Below are 26306 nucleotides of genomic sequence, written 5' to 3'. Positions count from 1 at the left end.
CGGTTCGACCATGCGTCGCGGTTTGACCATGTGTCGCGGTCATGGCGGGTTTGCGGTTCCAGAGCACGCATTGCAGCCAGAGTTGAGCGGAATGCGATTTTTGAAATGGAAGAAGGCGGAAGGCGGAACGCGGAATTCCGCCCTGTTTCGGAACCAACAACTGGGAAACTTCTAAATTATAATTGAACGTAAGTAATACTGAATAGTAATACTGGTTGCAAAACGTCCCGATTGTGAAATAACTATTGCAGTCATACTTAGTTATACTGTAGAAAACCATTCATTCTTTTCACATTTTTAAGTATAATCATTATTAAACAATTCCATTGTTAGCTCCACCCTCTTTCCCCGCAGTCGCAGTGGTTGAAACATTCAATCGATAATCATTCAAATCCAACACTCGATACAACATATCCAGCAACTTTTTTAGCATTACTGAAACAGCATTATATGAACCAATACCCTACCTGCCACTCACTCCTCACAGCCTTCCGATAGTCCTTTACTATATACATGACAATGATTGCATCCATTGCTGGGTACAATGTGAAACCACAGACAAATGCTCCAGTTGGGACACTTATTTCCAGATCGAACATTGGAATATTGATAATGATAGCTACTGGTGCAAACAGGAAGACGGACGGTGTGATTATCTGAACAACCAATGTCTTGTAGAATTGTCTGTGCAAATTTCTAAGCGAGGCGGATAGAATTTGAAGTTTCTCCTCCATTTGTTGATACATCACCACTGCACAATAAATGATTATTGTGTACTGGACAGCCATAAAAACTGTCATATCGAGTATACTACAATTGTTGAACCATCTGATAGATCCATCGGCCGCGTAGAATACGAGAGGGAGTCGGGAGATTTCAGTGATGTTGAGAGAATAGCGGGAGAGCATTTCTGATCTGAAAAAGGGGTTGTGTGGGTCCCAGCGGAAAATGGATAACAGATTCTGAAATTTGATGACTCAAGCTTTTCAAATACGTAGGATAAGTAGGATAACCATGTATACGGTAGGATTACGGTAACTGCGTGAGTGCACATTAGAGTTTTTGCCGTAACTACATTCAAACTCAATGTTACAAGCTGAAAAATACACCAAAATATAAGTCTCAGCAAGCTTGTGACTTACTACCGGAGGCCGGACTAGAATAGTTTTTAAAAAACAATTTTGACTGCTTGCCATTTTGCCCATAGTAGGCCATGGACATATACCTCGCCGAGATCTACATTTTGGCATATTTTTTAGCTCATAAAACTCAGTTTGAAGCGAGGTACGTCTCAGCTCACTTTACAACATTGACATACATAATTACACAGTGTTTTGGTGTCGATTTACAACTACGGTAGTTATACTACCGTAGTTCACTATTTCAAAAGTCCATCCAGTTACAGTAAGACTATCCAGAAAGTGTCGGAAACTTTGCTAATCGTACTTCTCCGTGTAATCATCCGCTTCATTAAAATTATATATCGACACTCCCCACTGTGCACCAACTATCACAGAGTACCCAATGCATATGAAAAACCGCCAACCCTTGAAAAATCGTAACTTGGTTTCACTGAAAACAACGGCTTTATCAAAACTTCATAATTTCAAGATGTTACTCAAAAACCGCCCAGTATCTGTATACAAATTGAACGGATAACATGCAGATTGTGGAGGCGTAGATGGAGCAGTAGAATGCAATGAATATGGTGACTGATTTTATAGTCATACCAAATGGACGGTGGGTACTGTATAATAGATAGCTGGCGTTGTAGGAGTGGACGTTCTGGAAACTTAGATACTCAGTTGTCACTAGATATACCGTATCACTTGGTGTAGATTTACTGCATAGACCTACAGCCTACTAGAATACATTTCGTACCGGGCACAGTAACACTTCAACAATTGCAAAAACTATCCCAACCGCTGGGAACAATACCAATAGATATTTATAGCTTCCGAAATTCCGTTGCACACCGAAAACCGTCAAAAGAATTAGGATCCCACAAAAAATAGAGGTGGAGCAGAAGCCGATCTGAGCAACAAGTTGGGAAATGGTCTCCCAGTTGGTAAAGAATTTAGGAGTAGTGACGTCCATGATGTAAATTGAGAAATGGGAAAGTGATATGTAGCTATCAATATAAAAAAAACACAATAACAGTTGTATAGTGAACCGGAAATTAAAAACTAGTGAGTTTCCACTCTCTGAAACGGAAATTATACCGGTGTTTATTTGTAGAATTATGGCAAAAACAACGGCTCTGTTCCAAAATCGGAGGCCCATAAAAAAATCGGAGGCCCATGGCAGAATCGGAGGCCCGTAAAAAAATCGGAGGCCCATGGCAGAATCGGAGGCCCATAAAAAAATAAGAGGCCCGTAGCAGAATCGGAGGCCCATGGCAGAATCGGAGGCCCATGGTAGATAGAGAATGTCATCGTTTATAAATGATGAAAAACTTCCTTATAAGCATCTGAAGTAGTGCAGAAGTCTGAAAACCATGTTGTAACTACATGATGCCCAAAGCTGATTTTTTTTTTCATTCATTGCTAATTATAACAGACCTTTTTTAACACATTTATTTAATCAATAACATATATATTTAATTATTTACATGAAAAGAAATAAGCAAGTCCCAATATGAAATTAGGAGGACCGGGTGAGTAAAAAAAGGAAAAATGTAACCGAAATCATGTTCAAGAGAAAATAGTTGAAATTGACGAAACATGTCTCTATCGAGCAAAACATCACAGGGGCCGCATGTTGAGAAGAAAGACAAAGTGGGTTTTTGGGATGATCGAAAGAGAATCGTCCAAGGTGAGCTCAGTATACCTTTTCTACGACTCCATCGTTGTCTTCTTCCACATTCTCTCTTCCGCCAACATCTGCGACTACACTATCTACATCAAACTTACTCTCTCCGACAACATCTACACCTTCTATCACAACTCGATTGTCGTTTATATCTACATCCACTGTTTCATCTACAGCTTTTACAGCCACAACTTTTAGTCCATCTTCTCAAACAACAGCTAGACGACGTGGCCCGAGAAAATCCACGGTTCCATCTGCCGGCACATCTCCCACCACTACGGCCACTCCGTCTACATTTACTGTCCCTCTGTCATCCACTGCAACGTCAAAAGTTACACCAACAGCCACGACACCTTCCCAAACAACTACAATCAAACGAGGTGGACGCAGAACATCTAAAATGTCTTCTACTACCCCCTTCTCTTCTTCAACTTTGACTAAAACTACGAGAGTTAAACCTACTAAAACTCCTAGTTATACAACTAAAAAACCACAAAGTAAACTCACTACTACTACTAAGAATTCCATAATTCATAGCCCCACTAACCCGCCCACAAGATCAGGACATGTTACAACAGGTCGCCCCACAACGACAAAGAAAACGTAACATCCTCTTCGGGTTTCAAATCCCCTACAACTCCGAAACCTCCAAAACTTCCAAAGATGCCCAAGGCACCCAAAGTACAAACTGGCAAAGGCGGATAGTTGCTTCCCATTTTTTTCCTTTAACAATTATTCACATAAATATGTCACTTTCTTCGGGTAAATAAATGTGTTAAAAAAGGTCTGTTATAATTAGCAATGAATGAAAAAAAATCAGCTTTGCGCATCATGTAGTTACAACATGGTTTTCAGACTTCTGCACTACTTCAGATGCTTATAAGGAAGTTTTTCATCATTTATAAACGATGACATTCTCTATCTACCATGGGCCTCCGATTCTGCCATGGGCCTCCGATTCTGCTACGGGCCTCTTATTTTTTTATAGGCCTCCGATCCTGCCATGGGCCTCCGATTTTTTTACGGGCCTCCGATTCTGCCATGGGCCTCCGATTTTTTTATGGGCCTCCGATTTTGGAACAGAGCCAAAACAACGACGTCTACGAAAAGAAAAAAAACCGCCAAAAGAATTAGAATTCCACAAAAAATAGTTGCGGAGCGAAATCCGATTTGAGCAATGATTTGAGAAATGGCCACCGCGTTGGAGGAGAACAGTTTTTGAGATACGGGCTCCATGATGGTCGCTGGGCACTGATGTATGTATAAAATGAGAGCAAGTGCTCAGTAGGTGGTACGTCTTCGGCAACAGGAAATTAATGAACAAAAAATAAGTGTCTGTATTTTTTGTGCTTTGGCGCTTCCTGTACATTCTATAGATCAGTATACATAATAATTTGCTTCCTCTAAACATTTATAGAATTAATTCCAAGCACCGCAATTTTTTGCTTTATCGTTAAAGACTTTCTGATTTCCCTGTCAAAATAGAGAATGAGATCATCATCAACATCGAATACAAAGAGACAAGAATGAACATAACCATTCAAATATTCCTCGTCACTCCACGATCCATCACCACAGAATTGGTTCCTGATGCACCCTCATGTAATTTGAAATGTGATTCAGCTATCGAAGTACCGTTGCACCCAAATAACCGTTACATTCATGATTAAGTCCTATAATAAACCTTATAGAGCACAGTCTTCGTCTGCGTATTATAGAAAAATTCATTGGATCATAAAGGAATGTTTTCGCACGAAAGGTTGTCAGTAGAAGGTCCTATGGTGGTGACTGAAATATCCACATCAATTCTGTTGTTTTGCTAGCTTCCCCACGGAGTCAACCGAGAAACCGTCCCAATAACGGTGCGGATGGAGCAACAATTAGGTCGAACACTCGGCGAGGAAGAATAAATAGCGACGAATAAGATGAAAACTTTCGTTTAAAACAAATTTATTACATAGTTGAAAACGATACCACAATACAGACTTCCATATAGGTAGTAATTAGCATTATATATATTATTCTAATAAGTTCATATCGGAAATTATCATATGAAACATATCGTAAAAACTGTATTTGAGGTGCCCCTCAATTTGAAGTGCCCTCTAATAGTGGAGAACCCTCTAATTGAGATGCCTCTCTAATAAAGTTGCCCTCCAGTGATTTCTCTAATATCATCATTAACTTACTCCGAACTGTTCTCTCACTATACTATTTCAGCATTTTTTTTGTTAAAAACGTAGTGTGCTATGGATTTTCTGATTTTCTCCGTTTTTAAATCGAACAAAAGTTTGATGAATTTGGGATAAAAAACTAATGAAATCAAACAAATTTAAGGGATAGTTGGGTATCGAGGTCGGGCGAATTTGTCGACAAAAGGTGCACTCTCTATTTGAAGTGCCCCTCTTATAGAGTTTTTTATATGATAATTTCCTATAAATCAAGTGATCTTCCAATCATTTGACAACTACATTTACAGAATTACTTCCGGGCACCGCAATTTTTCGATTCATCGTTAAACACTTTCTGATTTCTCCGTTGAAATAGAGTGTGAGAACACCATCCACTATATGAATCATAGGCCAATTCAAAGAGATAAAGATGAACATAGCCACGCTGTTTGTAGTCAACTTTGGGACTATGTATTGACAAGCTATAGCAATTACGAGGTAGATTGCTTGGCCGAGTGACTGAAACCATATAGTCTTTCCAGTTATTTGATGGGTACACTGTACCTGCTTCAAGAAATCAATCTCCTTCTTTTGAAACTTTGCTTCTCCTTGACGACTTCTTATCTTTCTCACTTTTGATATTGTAATCGTGTCAAATATCACTTTCAAAATGCACATTAAATAAATTTTCCATACGGTTCCGTATATGGTGAACTTCTTGCAGATATCAATGCCGTTGTTCACGAACACCATATATTTCTCATTAAAAGTATTGTGGCATGAAACTGAAAAAGAGTTTTATATCGTTTATTTTTTTGGAAATGAGGAAACTCACGAATTAAACAAACTACAGTCATTACCGACATTGATAGGAATATGGAGACGTAGATCAACATTTTAGTGAATTTCAAGCTGTAATAAGATCACCTGACATTCTGTTCATTAGAGAGTTTACCTATGCAAAGTGGGAGTGAGCCAAGACATGCCCCGCCCCTAAAACAGGAGATCCGTCTCCTTTAGCTTGTACTTAAATTGCGCCGAATGTGCATACCGGTTTTTTCTGCTCTGTTTTGAAAACGGTGCTTAAAATTCAATTCAAAATCATACGCCCCGCAAACATTTTGTATCATTTTCATTTAAACAAGACGATAATTGAATTCCGCTTCACAACTTCTAGCATACTTGAAAACATTGTTGTACATAATTGGCAGGAATACAGCACAAAACCGATTGACAGTCGAAAGCACATGGATGTGAATATTCACGTCATAGCAAATGAGCAATACGTATCCCACATGATGAGAATTGTCTCTCAAAACTTGCAAGTCACTAAAAGAACATTCATTATCACTCTTTCAGAGAACACGTCTCCTTACAAAACTATCATCGGACAGACGTAAAGCAGGTATAGTACTGAAAAGAGTCCGTTGGCAGCTGCTTGAGTAGCGGTGAGCAGGGAGAACGAGTGTCTTGAAGATTTGTTGTAACAGATTGCAAAAACGATCAGCCAATTACAGATAACTCCCAATAGTGACAGCTTGAAAATGAATTCAACTAGTTATAATCCAAAAAATGTAGATATATGAAACTCACCGGAATTATATAAATACCCCATGATTGATCTGGTTCCATTGATTTTCCGACGTGATATTGTTAAAGTGTAAAAGCGAGAAAATGAGTTCGTGTTATGAAAGCCAGATGCCTAAAACATGAGAACTCTAGGTGAATAGAGTTCAGGTTGAGTGAAAACAAAACTCGTGTGAGCATTACAATTTCGATGATTAATTCATTTGACCTGCTACTGAGGAAGAGAGGAAGTGGATTCTGCTAGTAATTTTGAACTAGAAAGTGACAGAAGTTTCGATAAAAGTTGTAATACAAAGTTATTTTAATTCAACCAAATACATTAATTTATGCATGATAGAAATGGTGATGCGTTTGCTACCTCCAGAATAGGCCCATTATACAAGTTTTAGGTTATGGAAATAAAAACTATGTGTAACAAAAAAAGATTAAACCTTCACAAGATCTGACGGAAAAAAAACCCAGTGTCTAAATACACTTAAAGTAGGATTGATTTCATATTTTTATTACAGATTCCGATACTCCTGAAACTTCTATAAAACTTTTATTATTGACGCATCTGCTTTAAACAACTCTAACGATACGATTCCCGCCGTGTAGTCCTCTCGGACACGATTTTTGCTCGAGTCCTTGTTTCATTGCTTTTTCCAACAAAATTTTGAAGTTTTTACAATTTTTTTTCGGTTCAAATGTTGGAAAAAGTAAGAAAACGAGGAATTGACGGGAGAAAATCTTCCACCAAACTTTCTTTTGAGTCAGGGAATCAGCGGCGTTTAGAACGATTTTCAGCATATGCGTCAATAATAAAAGTTTTTTAGAATTTTCTAGTATCGGAATCTGCCATAAAAATATGGCTTCAGTCCTCCTTTAAGACAAAGAAAAAGCATGTAACACAAACTACTTCGAAGGCGTCATACCTCTTATTTACCCCGCCATGTCTGCTGTTTTTAGTTTCACACGCATCGAACCGAAAAGTTCCAATTACTGATGTACCGGAACCTTTTCTTCTGATTGTTTTTTAGCTAGACAGACTTTTCAAGATGCTTCAATAACATCAAAAACATCCAGGGTTAAGAAATATAAGAGGAAATTAAAATTGATTCATCTTAGAACGTTTATTTCAAAAATAAATTATTATAACTTTTATAGCAAATAGTCCTCGTAATAGTCTTCCCAGGAACCATCAGCACTGAATTGGTCCCGATACTCCCTTATTAAACTTGAACTGTTTAGCTAGCGACTTCCTAATTTCCACATTGAAATACAGGGTTATTGCTCCATCGACAGCATGAATGGATACCCAAAATAAGGTCCTCATGATGAAATTGGCTAAAGGAGTAGTGGTGAACAATGGGACGATGTAGAAAGCAGGGATGCTAATTACGAGGAATAGGGCTTGGCCGAAGGACTGAAAATGTAAGTATGGGTGGTGCTGAGAAGGTTTGATTCGGAATCTCCCAGCTTTTCAACCATGGTTACCATTCCGGGTTACTATAATGTACCTGTTTCAAAAAGTCAATCTCCTTCTTCTGAATCTTTGTGGTCCCTTGCGCACTCTTTATCCTTCTCACTTTCCAAATAGTAATTGTGTCAACTATCACATTAAAAATACACACCCCACAAATTTTCACTACATCTACGGTCACATAATCCCAACATATTGGATAATCATTGTAGGTGAAGCTGAAGATTTCCTCATTGTAGTAGCAGCGACAGGGTACTGAAAAAGAAAAGGTGTTTGATTTTGGATAGTAAGAAAGGGGGCGGAACTTACAAAACTGAAAGAATATAGTGAGAATGGTAAAGGAGATAAGGAAGGATGTGAAGACTACTAGTTTGGTCAGTCTGCTGCTAAAAAATGGTCGTTTTATCACTAGAGCGCTTTTATTCACCTAAACAAATTCCAATAAACCACTGGCATAAATACCGCACAAAATCGGTTAACAGTTGCCAAGAAATGTGCTTGAACCGCTACGTCATAACACATTAGCACCAGAAAACCAGCATGGTGGGAATTATCCATCATGATTTTGGAGTCACTGAAATTATCTCAATATTAAAAGCAATTTCCTTTGATATAAATATAAATTTCAGGTTGAACTTACAACACCATCATCGGGATTATATAAACTACATAGACCATCCCAAAGATCCCATTGAATACCGCCTGGTTTCCAGTGAGAATTACAAATGAGTGATTGAGGGTTCGGTTGGTAAGGATGGCAAGGATAACTAGGCCATTACAGGTGACGCCGAAGATTATGACCTGAAGCAAGTTACCTGGCTAGAAAGGTGAAGTCGAGAGGATTCGGAATCTGTTTTTAAATTTTTGGTACTTTATGGTTGAACGGGTGTATTAAGGATTGACGGGTGCAATCTAAAACTGATAATTAACAGTTGTTTATTACTTAGTTTTTCAGCAGTTTTTACTTCTTTAATTTTTTTCCTTCTATGGAAGTTTGGTCCATTTAGACACTGTGTAAAAATCGCATATACTACATGTGTAAACCGATAGAAAAGAAAAATAAACGGGAAAACGGAGAAAAAATCAAAGAAATGAAAAAAAGCACATGTCTATTCTTAAAATACCCGTTCATTAAATAAATACCCGTTAAACCATAATGCAAAATTCGAAAATAGATTCAGTATCTTCTCAACTTCAGCTTTAACCGGGAAAACTTACCGGAATCAAAGTGAGACTCATATACTGTATGAAATGCATGCCTCGAGATTTGAAATATTATAGACAGGAAGTTATTTTTCGGTTTTTGACTTTTCAAGTTTTAGTTGGAAAAAGAAAAAAATAAGAAGGTGTCTGATTAGTAACAAGAATGGGGGAAGAAAAACAAAGTTTTTTTTTTCATAATTAGTTGCCTCTGTTACTTGATTTCCCGCCAACTGGAACCACCAAACCATGTTCAACGATGGTGCCACAATGGTTTTTCACTAGCAATTTCCGAACTTCCGTATTGAAATATATGGTTAGCACACCGGGAAACATATGTATAGTTGCCCAGGAGAACATGCCTAGTACGAATAAAGGGATTCCATTGGATGTGATAAACGGGACAATGTTAAATGCAGACATTAATATGATTAGATACAGTGCCTGACCAAATGTCTGAAATATTTAGGTAGATTAGAGCGCGTTTACTGGGAGGGTTGAGCGGGTTGAGCAGAATTCCGCCTTCCGCCAATTCCAAACCTCATTCCGCTCAACGGGAATACCTGTTTCAAAAAGTCAATCTCCTTCTTTTGAATCTTTGTCACACCTTGCGCACTCCTTATCCTTCTCACTTTCCAGATAGTAATTGTGTCAACTACCAAATTAAATACACATATTCCCATTTGTTTTCCTATATCCAGATACGAGTAATACTCACAAAGTGGGAGCTCCGTGTAGGAATAGCCGAGTATCTGTTCGTTGTAGTATATGCGGCAGGGTACTGAAAGTGTGGAATGAATTGAGACGGAAGGGACAGAGTACATACAGATTTGGAAGAATGTTATCATCTGAGCAAGCACAATGATAAATGATATAAGGATCACGATGATAGTGTATTTGTTACTGAAATTTTGCTCTTGAGCTTGGTGGAGTCAAGTCAACTCACCTGCACAATTTCTTGTAGATCAGAGGCCAAAACACCGCACAAAATCGATTAATTGTTATCAATACCTGATTTTGTGCAGCTGCATTATGAAATAATGATAGTAAAAATCCATTATGTTGAGAATTGTCTTTCATAAATGTTATATCACTGAAAATCTTTAAAACTAACATCTTCAACTCAAAACTGACTTACAAAACCATTAGTGGAGTTACGTAAATCAAATAAGTAATGGAGAACAGGCCATCTAAGATCGCCTGGTTTCCGGTAAGTATTGAGAAAGAGTGATTCGAGGAGCCGTTTTTCAATATAACGAAACCTATCAAACCATTACAGACAGTGCCGATAACGGAGACCTACAAAGTTTCGAGGGGATACGGTAGCTACAGTAACCAAAGAGAACTCACCGGAAAAAGAGTCAAACCTAACCATTGAGAAAGTAGCATTCTTTCAATTTTTTTCAGAGAAATGACTCGGCTGGGAAGGAGAAATGAGAACAAAACAACAGAAAATGGAAACCGCGTAATTGAAAAAAAATTTTGAAGTGTGTGAATTTATTAAAATTATGTCATAACAGCATAGACACAACGTTACTTTATGGTTTAACTGGAAATTTAATTTGCGGGTTTGTGTTATTATATGTTTTACCTGGTTGAAAAAATTTTTATATACTTTTTCATGAATAGTTTTGTAGAAACTGTCCCTGGCATCAAAGGATGGGATTTCGGTGTAAAAAACAGTTATTTCTTTAAGTGTGTGAATTTCTTAAAATTATATCATAACAACATAGGCAAAACTCTAATTTGTAAAACCGAGTAATTCCCAGATATTCCCAGACTTCCTTACTTCCATATTAAATATAAGAGTGAGAACTCCATCAAACATATGGATAGTCGCCCAGAAGAACATTCCAATCATAAATAACACGATTTTACTAAATGTGAAAAAGGGGATAATGTAGTACGCGGGGATACAGATGAATAGGTAGAGGGCTTGACCGAATGACTAAAAAGTTTCATGTTACACTAGAGCGCACTTGCATTCTAGTTACCTGTTTCAAAAAGTCAATCTCCTTCTTCTGAAACGTTGTCCTCCCTCTTGCACTATGTATTATTCTCACTTTCCAGATAGTTATCGTGTCCACTACCACATTAAAAGTACAGATATTTTTAAGTTTCCCAAGAATAATCCCGACAAATTGGAAGATCCGTGATGTATAAGCCGATTAATTGATCGTTGTAGGAGAGTCGACACGGTACTGGAATAAGAGTGGGAATTTAAGACGGAAGGAGAAGGGTGACTTACACATTTGAAAGAAGATGGTTATTTGAATGAAGGAGCAGCAACCTACTGTCCGGCTGCAATGCGTGGTAGAACCTGTCGCGCCTCAAACCCCTACGCATGGGCAACCCGTTACGCTTGGTCGAACGGCGACGCAGGCTTGAGCCGCAACGCATTGTAAAATGTCATTGTAAAGCGTCGCGTCTCTCGCCCGCGTCAGAAAACTTAATCATCTTACTTACTTGAACAAGTTGCTATACACCATCGGCAAAAACACCGCACAAAACCGATTGACAGTAATCAGCGCATGAGTTTGAATCGACACATCATAGCACAACATCAACAAAAATCCAACGCGATGAGAATGATCCTTCAAAAAGGTCACATTACTGAAAAACTCTTTTTCAGTTTGAAAAAATGCTATTGGTGTTTTACAAAACTATCATTGGTGCCATGTTAATCAAGCAGATGAAGGAGTAAAAGCCATTATAGACCGTCTGGTTGCCGGTGAGCAACACAAAAGAGTGGTTGAGAGAGCGATTGCTGGAGATGGCTAGGACTACAGATAGTGCCTATTAGGGCGACATGGAATAATGAGGGGATTACTGTCACTATAGTACTCTAGTGTGGGTACAGTAACCCAGTCTACTCACCGGAACAATTGTGAGACCCAGATATTGGGCGAGTTCCATTCTTTTTCCAAAAGTGGGAGAGTTCAGAAACTCGCGATTTGAAATAGAGAAAGGGATTTTTTTTTGGTTTTTCACTTTTCAAATTTTATTTAGTAGGGAAAATTTTAATTGGAACAAGAAAAAATAACAAGGTGTATGATTAATAACAAGAATGGGGGAAGAAAAACAAAGCTAGCGTTTTTAATTTGTTCCCTCCTCTGTTACTTGACTTCCCGCCAACTGAAACCACCGAAACATGTTTCTCAAAATAACGAAGCCAAACCATTACAGATAGTGCCGACAATGGAGATCTCGAACGTTTTGAGGGGACCTAACCATTGAGATAGTATCTTTCTACCAATGTTTTTCAGAGAAAATTTTTTCAGAAATGGCTCGGCTGGGAAGGGATGAATGTGGAAAAACAACAGGGAAAAAATGAAACAACAGATTAAAATTATATCACAACAGCGTATTCCCAGACACAACTCTAATTTGTAAAATCGAGTTATTCCCAGATACTTTGTACTTTTTAGTCAAAGACTTTCTTATTTCCGTATTAAAATAAAGAATGAACACTCCATCAAACATATGGATAGTCGCCCCGAAGAATAATCCAACCATAAATAACACTATTTCACTGGATGCGAATAAAGGGGTGATGTAGTAAGCGGGGATACAGAGGGATAGATACAGGGCTTGACCGAATGACTGAAAAGTTTCATGTTACACTAGAGCGCACTTGCATTCTAGTTACCTGTTTCAAAAAGTCAATCTCCTTCTTCTGAAACGTTGTCTTCCCTTGCGCACTCCGTATTCTTCTCACTTTCCAGATAGTTATCGAGTCCACTATCACATTAAAAGTACAAATTGTCATAAGTTTTACCGTATCCAGGTATAATGAATAATCCCAACAGATTTGAAGATCCGTGAGGTAGAAGCTGAGTAATTGATCGTTGTAGTAGAATCTGCAGGGTACTGGAATATGGGAATAGAGAATTGCGGTTAATGGGGAGGGAACTTACAGATTTGAAAGAAGGTGGTTAGTTCAGTAAGGGAAATAAGGAATGATAAGAGCATGATGAGGTTGGTCCTTTTTGAGCTGGAAGATGGTGTTGTTATGTTGTGACGCGGTCGGGCTGCAATGCGTGGTAGAACCGCAATGCATTGTATAACCGCAACACATAGTTGAGGAGCGTCGCATGTTTTGACCGCGACACAAGACCTAACCATCTTACTTACTTGAACAATTTACTATACATCATCGGTAAAAACACCGCACAAAACCGATTGACAGTAATCAGTGCATGAGTTTGAATCGACACATCATAGCACACCATCAATAAAAATCCAACGTGATGAGAATTATCCTTCAAAAAGGTTACATCACTGAAAAACTCCATTTCAATTTAAAACTACGCATTTTGATGTCTTACAAAACTATCATTGGTGCCACGTAGATCAAGCAGATGAAGGAGAATAAGCCATCAAAGACCGCCTGGTTGCCGGTGAGCATCGAGAAGGAGTGGCTCAGAGAGCGATTGCTGGACATGGCTAGGACTACTAAACCATTACATATAGTGCCGATTAGAGCGACCTGGAAGAATGAGGGATTACTGTAGTCACAGTGGGTACAGTAACCCAGTCAACTTACCGGAACAATAGTAAGACCCAGGTATTGAGTGAGTTTCATTCTTCTTCAAAACATGGGAGAATTCAGAAACTCATTTTTTGACCAGGAGAATAACAACAAGAAGGCGTCACTGCTTAGACAAAATAATGAGAAATTTTTTGAGTTCTTGTTTTAGAATTTCAGTTTTCAAAAACATACAACAACAATACTTTATTATCACAAAGTTAATTAACAGTTATGAACATCTGATTTTTGCAGATACATATTTTGAAGTGTGTGAATTTGTTAAAATTATGTCACTACAGCGTATTTTTCGACACAACTACAATTTGTACACTCGAGTTATTTGCAGATGATTTGTACTTTTTAGTCAAAGATTTCCTGATTTCCACATTAAAATATAGAGTGAGCAATCCATCAAACATATGGATAGTCGCCCCGAAGAATATTCCAACCATGAATAACACTATTTCACTGGATGCGAATAAAGGGGTGATGTAGTAAGCGGGGATACAGAGGGATAGATACAGGGCTTGACCGAATGACTGAAATTTTGTATGTTACACTAGAGCACACTTGCATCCTTGTTACCTGTTTCAAAAAGTCAATCTCCTTCTTTTGAAACGCTGTCTTCCCTCTCGCACTTTGTATTCTTCTCACTTTCCAGATAGTTACCAAATTAAAAGTACAAATCGTCATAAGTTTTCCCATGTCCAGGTACAATGAATAATCCCAACAGATTGGAAGATCCGTGAGGTAGAAGCCAATAGATTGATCGTTGTAGTAAAGTCGGCAGGGTACTGGAATAGGGGGAATGGAGAATTGAGGTTTACGGAGAGGGTGACTTACAGATTTGAAAAAAGATGGTTAGTTGAGTGAAGGATATTAGGAATGAAAAAAGCATGATGATGTTGGTCCTTTTTGAGCTGGAAGATGGTGCTGTTAGGTTGTGGCGCGGTCGAGGCGCAACGCATGGTCGGACTGCGGCGCATTATCGAGTTGCATAACCGCCAAATCCGCAGCGCATGGTTGAACCGCAACGCATGGTCGCGCCGCGCCACACGCCTCGAGCAGAGCGGTTTTTGAAATGACTGAAGGTGGCAGGCGGAAAGCGGAAGGCGGAATAGAAACTTTTCCGGCGGATGACGGAAAGTTCCGCTCAACACTGACCTTGACCGAAACGCAAGATCTAGCCATCATACTTACTTGAACAATTTACTATACACCAGTGGCAAAAACACCGCACAGAATCGATTAAAAGTTATCAGCGCATGAGCTTGGATTGACACATCATAACACACCATCAATAGAAATCCAGCGTGGTGAGAATTTTCCTTGAAGAAGGTCACATCACTGAAACATATACTTTTTCAGTTAGAAACTATTGGTACCTTACAAAACTATTATTGGTACCACGTAGATCAAGCAGATCAAGGAGAATAAGCCACTATACACCGCCTGGTTGCCGGTGAGCATCGAGAAAGAGTGGTTGAGAAAGCGATTTCTGGAGATGGCTAGGACAACTAAACCATTACAGATAGTTCCGATTAAACCGACCTGGAAGAGTGAGGGATTACTGTAGTCACTGTGGGTACAGTAACCCAGTCAACTCACTGGAACAATAGTAAGACCCAAGTATACAGCTAGTTTCATTCTTCTAAAAAGAATGGCAGAATTCCACTTTTTTCAGAAAATCAATCTTTGACCACGGGAATAACAACAGACAGCTTACACAAACTAATTAGAAATTTTTGAATTCTGGTTTTTAGAATTTCAGTTTTCAGAATCTATGTTTTCAGAATACAACAACAATACTTTATTATCTCAAGAAGAAAAATTACAAGTAACTTGGCAACTTTAGGTAATTCTCAATCCGATTCACATGAAGACTCCGATGAATCCACCTCCGACAGATCCTCATGATTCTCCACCTTCTCTTCTGAATTTGTTTCCTTATCAGCTCCACCAGAACCGCGTCCCCTGCAGCAACAGCAATAGACACATCCGGCGACCGAAAGGAGAATCAGAAGAAGAATCACACCGCCGATGGTGTACCAGAACCAGGCTTGCGCCCACACCTCGCAGTAGTAATTTTTTTCACAGCACGTCTTGTATAAGCCTTTGTCAAAATCGGTTTTTCTAGGCTTCCCCTCCTCCACGTCTATAAAGTGTAGTTTGGTTTAAAGTATCTTCCAAAAAGTGAAAACGTACAAGCTTTGCATAGTTTCGCTTCTACCTCCCCGATATTGTGACTCATGTCGCCTTCCTAACAGTTGATGTATCTTGTATAGATGATGGAGAAATCAATCGATAACTGAGATCACTAGGGTGACGTGGAGCTTATATGGTGCTCCATGGACTGGATGTCAGGGTGTGCCGGGTTGGTGCCGCCGGGTTACTTGGTTTCAAAAGCAGAACAAATAAAATAAAATAAAAACGTTTCATTCACGTCATCCTTGCACTCGACTTCGCCCCAACAATGATAGAATTTGTCACCGAGACCCCATTATTTTTAAACTTCCGCCTCACAGACTTTCTGATCTCCACATTAAAATAAAGGGTGAGCACACCATCAAATGTGTGAATCGTAGGCCAGAATAGGGATCCCATGATGAATAGTGATATTCGGCTTGTGGTAAACATAGGAATGATGTATAAAGCGGGGATACAGATGATTAGATAGATGGCTTGGCCGAAGGACTGGAAACGTTTCATCAGGGCTCACTTGGTTACTGTACATACCTGTTTCAAAAAGTCAATCTCCTTCTTTTGGAACTTCTTCATCCCCTGAGCACTCCGTATCCTTCTCACTTTCCAGATAGTTACCGTATCCACTACCACATTAAAAACACACATCGAGCTAAGCTTTCCCATATCTCCAAACGTGTTATAATCCGCACAGATTTCTAGATCGGTGTACCCGAACCCGAGCCAGTCGTCATTGTAATAGGCGCGACATGGTACTGTAAAAAGTGACAGGAGCGTTGATGGGAAGCGGGAGGATGAGATTTACGGATTTGGAAGAATGTAGTGATTATGATGAGGGAGATGAGGATGGAGATGGTGATGATTAGCTTGGTGTATTTAATGCTGAAATGAGGAAGGTTGTAAGGGGGGGGGGAGGCTCGATCACGATCATGCGTCAATCATGCGTCACGTCATCACCTCGAGCATGCTTCAGCTTAGCCTTGCTTCCAACATCGTCAGAAGTGGTGAAATCGGTGGCGGTCTGACTCAGCGTCTCGGTTGGGCTGTGCGTCGCGATTCGGTCAGCTAGAGAACAAGAGGACGCAACAGCTCACCATGACTCATAGGCTAACCGTGATGTACTGTTTGTCCGCTATATATAATCAAGCCGAACGGTCAATACCGGTTCTATCTATACAGGCAATTGGGCTTAACCGCTTGGTCAAGCCGCGACGCATGGTAGAAACGGACCGTGACGCACAACCGCACCACGCCGCTCAGGCAACAGCGCACCTATTTCCTCGCTCCGGACAATTTCGGAAGCAAGGTTGAGCTGAACCGCGAAGGCAAACCGCGACGTACAGCCTAACCACTACACATGGTCACAGCGCGCCGATTTTACCGCCACGGACGATTTTGAACGTAAGGTTAAGCCGAACCGCGACGCACGATCCAGATGAACCGCAACGCACAGTCTCAATGCACCGACTTTCACGCACTACTTTACCGCGACGCACAAACCGGCCACCTTACTTACTTGAACAAGTTCTTGTAAACCACCGGCAAAAACACGGCACAAAACCGATTGACAGTAATTAGCACATGCGTTTGAATGGATATATCATAACAGATAATTAACAGGAATCCGACATGCTCTGAGTTGTCTTTCAGCACTTTCAGGTCCCTGAAAACTTTCGTAAAAATATTTTCAGACATACACACTCACAGAATCATCATAGGAGCCACGTAACCCAAATAAAGTACTGAAAAGACACCATTCGCGGCAGCCTGAGTGGCGGTGAGCAGGGAGAACGAGTGATTCAACGATCTATTGCCACTGATTGCAATGACAACTAACCAATTGCAGACAATACCGAGTGATGTTAGCTGGAAAGAGATGAATGGAGGTATTTAGTGTTTTGGCTTACCGGAATAAGAGATATCGCCATAAGCTGTTCCGCTTTCATGTTTTTTGGGGTTTTGGGATATCAAATGAGAAGGAAAATTCCGCTTTTCTCACTACTGGAACTTATTTAATGAATTGTGACGGCCCAGGAAGTGAATAACTAATCTAGAAAAACAAGAAGGGGAGAGTTCTGATTAAAACTCGTGTGAGCATGAAATTTCGGAGTGTTGTGAGTAATTTGAATTTTGACCCACGGCATAGAAAACAAATTTGAGTTTTTTGGGGTGGGGTGATTGTTTGGAAACGGTAAATTGAACCTTTTTTGGTGGATTTTGCTGATTTTTTTGTTGAATTTTTTTGGTTGTTTTTACATTCACAACCACAACCACAACTTGTTACACTGACACAACCACAACTTGTTACACTGACACAACTTGTTACACTGACACAACCACAACTTGTCACACTGACACAACATGTTACACTGACGCAAACACAAGTTGTTGAAAAACACAAGTTGTTGAAAAACACAAGTTGTTGAAAAACACAAGTTGTTGAAAAACACACAAGTTGAGAAAACACACACACCCACAAAACTAATCTTCCCTTCTGCTCATCCCCGACGTCATATATTTTCTTTCTGTTTTTTTATCGTGACACCCAATTCCCAACGCGACTAAAAAATTCCAATTAATGATGTACCGGAACTTTATCTCGATTGTTTTTATATTTTCTATCTGCCTACTTTATCACAAGTTTTATCTCTAAAATCTATATCTTTTTCCCTTTCAGACGTTTTTCGCCTTCCCACCAGATGCTATTCATCCATTATATCAATTTAACTCATTTCAAAAGGAATCCGGATAACTTTTGGGAGGACATCAAGGTTTTCATGATAATCGAGTCGGTTTTGTATTTTATTGAGTAGGTCAAACTTTTGGCGCGACCAATGAAAAATTTCGAAAAAACTATTTTCAGCCTGTTCAACATGCTATTCAACTTCATTATTCTCATCCGTGCGAGTCAATTTCACTTCAATTTTTGCTGCATTCAAGGATGGCTATTTGTGATTCATTTTACGGATAATATTGCGATTTTGATAATGAGGATTACGATGATTTTTGAATTTGTGGATAGTGAGTTTAGAAAAAACACAAGTTTTGAGAAAAACACACAACTTGTCGTAGAAAAACACAACTTGTGGTAGAAAAACACAAGTTGCGGTAAAAAACAGAACTTGTGGTAAAAAATACCCGCGTTGTGGTTAAAAAACACATCTTGTTGTTCAGAAAACACACGATTTTCACAAAAAAACACATCTTGTTGTTCAGAAAACACATGTTGTGGTAAAAAAACACAAGTTGTGAGTGAAGGACTCAAGTTGTGGTTAAACAACACACACAAGTTCTGGAAAACACAAGATTGTACAAAAAACACAACTTGTGTTTCTTCAAACTCACAAATTCTCACATACACGCTTCCAGACTCCAACCCCTCCTCCTCTCTGCTATTCTGGATCCCGATGAATGTGACGGTGGCTTGTGTTTTTGCAGGTACATAAATTTCCCTCCCTTTTAGTTTTTTTCCTCCCACAAATTACACCATTTCAGCTATGAGCACCCTATTCTTCCTTGCCGTCGAGCGGTGTTGTGCCACATTTTTCATTCAAGACTACGAGATAAACAAGCGTAGATCAATTTCCGTCCTTTTGAATCTACTCCTCACGATGTTTGGAATTGGGTCGTGTTTTGTGTTGACTGAAAAGGAAAATACGTTATATCTGATTGTTATACTTTTAGTGATCAATGGGTTTGCACTGGTGGTAAGTGAAAGCTGCAAGTGCGCTCTACTGTAATATTTCCTCTACAGCTCCACATTTTTTTGCAATGGTGGAATCGAAAGATTTATGGAGGACTTCATGATAATAGTTATTTATCATCTTATTCTTTGACACAGAGATTTCAAGTCGCCGAGAACATCAAGTCGTTGCATGTGAGTTCTTTTGCAGCCAGTGTTAAGGGAGCTCGCGGCCTCCAGTCAGTGAACTCGCAGCGAGAATATTTTCAGCTCGCAGCGTATTTCCAGTGATACCGCGGCAATGACGCAGTGAACTTGCAGGATTCTTGAAATGAGCTCGCAGCATCTATCCAGTGAGCTTGTAGCGTCTATCAAAAAAATTATTGTTGAGTTTTTGGCGGAAAAATAGAATTTTACAGTGAAAATTATGAAAAAATAGAGTTTTTTGCTATAAAAATGAATACTGAGCTTTGATATGCAAAAAAAACCGTCTAGATGACCTAGAAATCCAAAACTTCGGAAAATTAGTCCCCGGAGCTGAAAAATGCTAAGTTTTGAGTTTGAAGCGTTTTTTTGGAACTCGGGGGATTAATTTTTGAAATTTTTAGATTTCTCGGCCATCTCTCAGCAAAATGTTTTGTTTTTTGTGGTAAACCGGCTATAACTACAAAATTTTTCAGAGTTTTAAGCATACTGAGCTATGAAATGGCCTAGAAATACAGAAATTTGGGAAGCTAGTCAACGTGCTGAAAAATGGCAGTTGTCTTTAAAAAATTTTACATTTTTAGTAAAAACGCGTTTTTTGAGCTCGCAGCTAGTTAGAGCGAAATTCCCCAATCTCCCCTCCTTCCAGATGCTTAACAAAATTATCTACTACATGGGATTCATGAATCTCATCGTCGTGCTCTCCGTCCTATTCTCCAGTTTTGACCTGAGCCCAGAACTCGAGCTCTTCATCACCTTCTGCCTCGACACCGCAATCTTTGTCTACAGTTTCTGCTACCCCATCATCATGTACCACTCGTGTGAACGCTGGAAATCTGAAATCGACTCATTTTTCAAATTTCTGGGATGTGCGAGGCATAGTGCAAAGGTGCATCCAATTCTGAACACATTCGGAAAGTCTATGGAGCATGCGAACACGATGAGCAATCATTTTGATCATTTGAAAGTGTCCTGGGAGGCGGTGCCGAGGAAAAGTGTGATTTCTATAGTGTCTCAGTGATAAAGATTTGTGGCAAAATAAAGATTTGCGAGAAATATTGTAGTACGCCTACAAAGTCTTAGTGCTCCGGCTCTCTTCTAACATTCTTATTCGCCTCGAGACGAGAATCGATGAAAATTATTTTTCTTTTTATCGGAATATCCGCCGGATTCGATGTAGGACTAATTAGTCGTCATGTCCCCACTAGCTTCAGTGAGACTGATCCGTAAGTTTTGTCTGAAAGTTAATTTGCGAAAAAAATAACAAAATTTGAAGATTCCACCCGGGAGCAATCGATGGGGCTCAAGCCGTTAAAAGTGGATTTTTGTTTCTCGAGGAGTTGGTGAAGCCAGGTGTGTGTAACAAGTTGTGTCAGTGTAACAAGTTGTGTCAGTGTAACAAGTTGTGTCCGTGTAACAAGTTGTGTCAGTGTAACAAGTTGTGTCAGTGTAACAAGTTGTGTCAGTGTAACAAGTTGTGTCAGTGCAACAAGTTGTGTCAGTGTAACAAGTTGTGTCAGTGTAACAAGTTGTGTCAGTGCAACAAGTTGTGTCAGTGTAACAAGTTGTGGTTGTGCCAGTGTAACAAGTTGTGGTTGAGGTGTGCTAATTTGGTTTTTTTTTCTCAGAAAACTACGCTTCTTCCCAAAACGACTCATTCCTTGTCCCCGATCCCAGACAACCGATTTCCATCAAAAATTGGGCGTACTACTGGAGCCCTGTCCACCATCCACCCCTACCCAACGGGACTTCTGGTTGCAAAATTCCCATGAAAGCGTTGATTGATATATTGAAGGATATGGAAAATTTTAAACATCGATTTAAATTTTCCAAGGAAATATCAGGAAATTCGATGGAGAAAATTTTGAGATCGGTAGGTCATGAAATTGCGCTCCACCGAACTCTTTTTTTCACACTTTTTTCCAGATCCACTTCTCCGACGGCACCGCGCCCACGGAAATTGCGTGGTCTTGTACTACCCCGATCAATCGATGCTGTGGAATTGGGTGCTGCTCGAGGCAGTCGAGAGTTTATGCGGATAGCCTGTTGCACAGCGTATTTGGTTATATGTGAGTTGGGAACACGCAACTTGTTACACTGACAAAAGTTGTTACACTGACAAAAGTTGTTACACTGAAAAAAGTTGTTACACTGACAAAAGTTGTTACACTGACAAAAGTTGTTACACTGACAAAAGTTGTTACACTGACAAAAGTTGTTACACTGACACAACTTGTTACATAACTCCCAAATTCCTCATTTCCAGGTGCGGTGGCTTCATGCTCATCTGTATCCTTATCCTCATCCTCTCCCTCGTCATGTTCCTCTGCAATGACGTCTGGCACCGCTACATTCCATGGTTCCCCACGTCACCACGTCCCCCGGCGACCCCTCGTGAAGAAGCTCACGAGATGACTGAACTCAATCCGACGGCTCATAGATCCCCGTCACGACTTCATTTGGCAGTGTGAAATATCGATTGATTTTATTTTTTATTCAAAAAATAAATGTTTTTCGTGAAAAATCAATAAATTATCCGGACAAATCATGAACCACAACTTGTGACATCTTCCCTCTCGACGTAGTGTATATATCACTGACACGATTGTTTCCAGTTCCTTTTATAATAGCTGAAAATTAATTATTTCGAATTTTTGAAACCAAACATTTCAAATCGATCTACTCACCAACAATACACATTCTGAATTCTTTTATAATCAAAATCAGAATGAGCGGGTCTAATCCAGGATACAAAAATGAGCAGAATACAATGAAATTGGCGTTTGCATTCAAGTTGACGTCGAAGAATGGGGCGACAAACATGACGCCAGTCGGGATGTACATGAAGAGGGACGGGATGAGGGTCTGGAAAAATTTTGATATGTGGGAGTGTGGTTGTGTCAGTGTAACAAGTTGTGGTTATGTCAGTGTAACAAGTTTTGTCAGTGTAACAAGTTGTTGTTGTGTGACAAGTTGTGTCAGTGTAACAAGTTGTTGTTGTGTAACAAGTTGTGTCAGTGTAACAAGTTTTGTCAGTGTAACAAGTTGTGCTTTTGTTAACAACTTGTGTTTTTTCAACAACTTGTGTTACCTGCAACACCAACGCCTTGAACAATTGATTCTGCAACTGTCTCGTTTTATCCGACGCGCCTCGATGCTCCCTGATAGTCCACCACGTGGAGAACCCACAATAGAACACCACAACGAATGTCATGCTCTGCAAAATTTCCTTTTTTTTCTCTTAAAATTTTGAATTTTTTCGAAATTACTCAACCATAACAAAATAATGTACAAAGCAACCCAACAGATTCTTAATATACACATATCGCACGCCATCCGTGTCGTATTGGTACTAAAACTTCTTTTTTTTTGAACTTTTTTCGATCTACTGCATGACTCACATAGACATATGCTATATACGAGACATTCTCCTTTTTGATTCCGTCGTAATGCGTTTTGAGCACATTTCTAATAAAAAAATTGTACTTTTTACGTGATTTTTGAATGTCTTACGTGACTGCAGACTCAGTATACTCGGTATCAGGGTACAAAAAATAGGAGACACTCGCCCACGCGGTGACAGAAATACTACATCCAATCGGCCAGAGGAATAGGTAGGGTAGGTTGAAGAAACGGATTAGGTGGGGTCTGAATTTTTAAAATTTTTCTGAAATTTTGCTTCTTAGGCTCACTTGCACGCCGCAAAGTATCTATAGACAAAATGGACTGCTGAGAGTACAAAACTTGTGGCAAAGCAAGCGCAATAGAAGGCGGAATTGATTTTTCCGAGGCGTGTTGAGTAGTCGAATCGCTTGCGGGAGATGAGGAAGAACGTGGTGTTCTCGATGTGCATTATCTGGAATTTTAGGTCTTAGCACGATTCGGGGGGTACTGTAGTTTCATGGGGAGCCGGATTACCTTAAACTTCAACTGAAAGTTGTGATATTGTCAGTGTAACAAGTTATGATTGCGAGCCAGGGTCTCAACACGAAATTACGGTAGCTCTACTTTTTGGTAACTAAAAAAACCGGATAAGACATTTCACAGTTAGACTCAGTTAGCCTCATAGTTACATGGATGTCAGTCATGTCTAAATTCTGACAATTGGATATCTCGCCACGACAAGAGGTACTGTAACCTGGTGGCTTTTTTTTTCATAGTTTTACATTGGGTTTTAACACGAATAATGGTACTGTAGCTTGCTGAATGGCAGGGCACCTTATAGTTGTTTCAAAACTTTCCCATTCTAGAACTGTTGTCCGTTTTTAGAACTGATGTTTTCAGCGGTGTAACCTGCGGTTTTAAAATGGGATAGTTCTAGAACGTCTTTGTTTTTTAAACCAAAACTTTTTACCCCGAGACTCCTTTCCCCTCTCTTACCGGTCTCAAAATCGACTCGACAATCGAATAGAACATTGAGAAAAACGAGAAGAAACTCATCAGATACTTATAAGTGCCCAAATTCTTTCCACGTGTTCTAATCAACCCGAGTAGCACCAAGTTGACAGAGAATGTCATAGTGAACCCAACCATATCGGCGGTGTCGGCAAGAGCGAGCCAGAATTCACCGTTCATTTGGGACTGGAAAAAAGAGATTAGCACGGCACGCTTCTTACAACCGCGCTCTACCGAAACCGAAGAAAATTGTGTGCGAAATTGAGAGAATCAGAGAAAAAGAGACTAAGAACTGTGCCGAGCTAATAAGTTGAAGGAAAAAAGATAAATTATATTTTGAGAATTTTTCAGACAAATGGTTAGTTCAAGACAAGAGAAGCGCGAGATCATGAGGTGAACGTCATGGAATATTTTTGAACTTTTCATTTTTCTGAAAATTCAGAGAACAAATTGCTGAAATGAAGATTGTGAGCAAAAGAGCATAGAGCTTAGAATGGTCTACAGTACCCCTTATGATTACAAAACCCATCTGAAAAATGGTCGGTCTATGACTGTCATTAAGACTTTCCCTCGTTTTTTTCTTGTTTTCAGTCATAAGACAGTTTTTTGACAGTCCGGAAATTAGTTATCGGCTTTTATTTTACGTTTTCTAATTTCCTCTGTACATCTTGTGTGCTTTATTATGATGATTCATATATGTAATGAGAATAAAATTTCCGTTTTTATGATAGTTGTGTCATATGAAGACATATGAAGACGTGAGGATTCAGAATATGTTTTTATATTTGAGATGAGACATTGGGGAACTGAAATATAAACTGAAAAACATAAATGTAAAAAAATGAATCTGATAAAACTGATTCTGAGGATCTTGGATTTAAAATTTCGAAAACCGCACGTCGAATCTGAGAGCGCATACTTACTTTCTAACTGTCAATATGGGTTCCGTTCGAGCATGAGTACGGAAGCTCAACTTCTGTCCTACCAAGCAGATATTTTAACTAATTATATTTGCAAAAAAACCACCCATAGTGTCTATATTGACTTCAAAAAAGCATTTGATAAAGTTTCTCTATCTAAACTAAAAATTAAGTTGCGCTCCTACGGGATTCATGACGATTTCTTCAACTGGTTGTGTGCTTTCTTAACAAATCGTACACAGCGTGTGTGTATTAACAATGTTTTCTCATCTGACCGTTCTGTTCTATCTGGAGTACCGCAAGGCTCAGTTCTTGGACCTCTCCTTTTTCTCCTTTTTATTAACGACATTGGTGACGCTTTCGAATCAAACTACTTACTCTATGCTGATGACTTAAAACTGTTTTCTACTAACGCCGACTGCATCAAAAAAGATCTTGTTAGACTAAGTGTATGGTGTGACAACTGGCAAATGGGTGTTGCGCCTGAAAAATGTGAAGTAATATCGTTTAATCATTCTAAAAAACACTCTAACTCAGCTTCATTGAATTTTTCCATTAATGACGCAATTATTCCTCAAACAAGAATTATTCGAGACTTGGGTATCATTTTCAATTCTGATCTTAGCTTCTCAAACCACCTTGATGTCACGCTTCGCAAAGCCCATCAAAGAGTCAACATATTTTTCAATGTTCTCCGTCATGCTGACTTCGAAATTTTCATCAAATGCTTTAAAATTTATGTTCGTCCCCTTTTGGAATATGGGTCTACTGTTTTCTCCCCCACATCTAAAGAACAAGTTAGGCTAATCGAGTCAGTCCAAAAAACTTTTATTTTTCGGGTTTTTCGTAAATTTAATATTCCTTACATATCTTATTTTGAATCCATTAAACATTGTGATATTCTTTCTCTTGAACATAGACGCATTATTATTGATTTAGTTTTTATGTATAAGATTCTTGTTAGTAAAGAAGTAAGAATTTATAACGACGTGCACATAAGTCTTCCTCGTTTTAGTAATAATTTACGCCGTCACCCCTATTATATCAAATCTAAATTATCAAACAGCACTAAGAACACTTGCCAATTTTTTACCAACAGGATTATCTCCTGTTGGAATAAACTCCCCCCTCATATATTCCC

The 26306-nt window shown here is 39.2% G+C and overlaps 9 protein-coding genes across 9 annotated transcripts; 1 reads left to right on the top strand and 8 right to left on the bottom strand.

The window, feature by feature from the left end:
* Positions 1 to 313: 313 nt before the first annotated feature.
* GCK72_016828 (uncharacterized protein) lies at positions 314 to 908 on the bottom strand (the record flags this gene model as incomplete). The annotated part of the gene is made up of 2 exons (XM_053731720.1): positions 314 to 435; positions 479 to 908. 2 exons carry the CDS (start codon positions 906 to 908, stop codon positions 314 to 316), a joined length of 552 nt encoding a protein of 183 aa, XP_053580633.1.
* A 4359-nt stretch (positions 909 to 5267) lies between these two features.
* GCK72_016827 (uncharacterized protein) lies at positions 5268 to 5878 on the bottom strand (the record flags this gene model as incomplete). Its single annotated transcript, XM_053731719.1, has 3 exons — positions 5268 to 5501; positions 5547 to 5767; positions 5818 to 5878. 3 exons carry the CDS (start codon positions 5876 to 5878, stop codon positions 5268 to 5270), a joined length of 516 nt encoding a protein of 171 aa, XP_053580632.1.
* A 240-nt stretch (positions 5879 to 6118) lies between these two features.
* GCK72_016826 (uncharacterized protein) lies at positions 6119 to 6614 on the bottom strand (the record flags this gene model as incomplete). Its single annotated transcript, XM_053731718.1, has 3 exons — positions 6119 to 6311; positions 6359 to 6519; positions 6576 to 6614. The coding sequence occupies 3 exons, from the start codon at positions 6612 to 6614 to the stop codon at positions 6119 to 6121; spliced, it is 393 nt and encodes a 130-aa protein (XP_053580631.1).
* Positions 6615 to 7749: 1135 nt separating this feature from the next.
* On the bottom strand, positions 7750 to 10311 carry GCK72_016825 (uncharacterized protein; the record flags this gene model as incomplete). The annotated part of the gene is made up of 8 exons (XM_053731717.1): positions 7750 to 7974; positions 8069 to 8286; positions 8341 to 8414; positions 8459 to 8605; positions 8672 to 8832; positions 9795 to 10012; positions 10058 to 10134; positions 10178 to 10311. 8 exons carry the CDS (start codon positions 10309 to 10311, stop codon positions 7750 to 7752), a joined length of 1254 nt encoding a protein of 417 aa, XP_053580630.1.
* Positions 10312 to 12980: 2669 nt separating this feature from the next.
* GCK72_016824 (uncharacterized protein) lies at positions 12981 to 13816 on the bottom strand (the record flags this gene model as incomplete). The annotated part of the gene is made up of 4 exons (XM_003101597.2): positions 12981 to 13101; positions 13366 to 13512; positions 13560 to 13720; positions 13778 to 13816. The coding sequence occupies 4 exons, from the start codon at positions 13814 to 13816 to the stop codon at positions 12981 to 12983; spliced, it is 468 nt and encodes a 155-aa protein (XP_003101645.2).
* A 239-nt stretch (positions 13817 to 14055) lies between these two features.
* GCK72_016823 (uncharacterized protein) lies at positions 14056 to 14660 on the bottom strand (the record flags this gene model as incomplete). The annotated part of the gene is made up of 3 exons (XM_053731716.1): positions 14056 to 14301; positions 14348 to 14556; positions 14606 to 14660. 3 exons carry the CDS (start codon positions 14658 to 14660, stop codon positions 14056 to 14058), a joined length of 510 nt encoding a protein of 169 aa, XP_053580629.1.
* A 964-nt stretch (positions 14661 to 15624) lies between these two features.
* GCK72_016821 (uncharacterized protein) lies at positions 15625 to 22131 on the bottom strand (the record flags this gene model as incomplete). Its single annotated transcript, XM_053731714.1, has 8 exons — positions 15625 to 15917; positions 16327 to 16456; positions 16499 to 16719; positions 16922 to 17007; positions 17481 to 17627; positions 17670 to 17830; positions 20578 to 20686; positions 22091 to 22131. 8 exons carry the CDS (start codon positions 22129 to 22131, stop codon positions 15625 to 15627), a joined length of 1188 nt encoding a protein of 395 aa, XP_053580627.1.
* Positions 19462 to 20871, top strand: GCK72_016822 (uncharacterized protein; the record flags this gene model as incomplete). The annotated part of the gene is made up of 3 exons (XM_053731715.1): positions 19462 to 19671; positions 19719 to 19841; positions 20500 to 20871. The coding sequence occupies 3 exons, from the start codon at positions 19462 to 19464 to the stop codon at positions 20869 to 20871; spliced, it is 705 nt and encodes a 234-aa protein (XP_053580628.1).
* A 251-nt stretch (positions 22132 to 22382) lies between the features above and the next one.
* Positions 22383 to 24425, bottom strand: GCK72_016820 (uncharacterized protein; the record flags this gene model as incomplete). The annotated part of the gene is made up of 7 exons (XM_053731713.1): positions 22383 to 22480; positions 22538 to 22715; positions 22942 to 23067; positions 23252 to 23318; positions 23364 to 23498; positions 23543 to 23706; positions 24231 to 24425. 7 exons carry the CDS (start codon positions 24423 to 24425, stop codon positions 22383 to 22385), a joined length of 963 nt encoding a protein of 320 aa, XP_053580626.1.
* Between the last annotated feature and the right edge of the window lie 1881 nt (positions 24426 to 26306).

Source organism: Caenorhabditis remanei, chromosome V (assembly GCF_010183535.1).
Source record: "Caenorhabditis remanei strain PX506 chromosome V, whole genome shotgun sequence".
NCBI classification, from domain to species: domain Eukaryota; kingdom Metazoa; phylum Nematoda; class Chromadorea; order Rhabditida; family Rhabditidae; genus Caenorhabditis; species Caenorhabditis remanei.
This window is presented reverse-complemented; position numbering and strand designations above follow the sequence as displayed.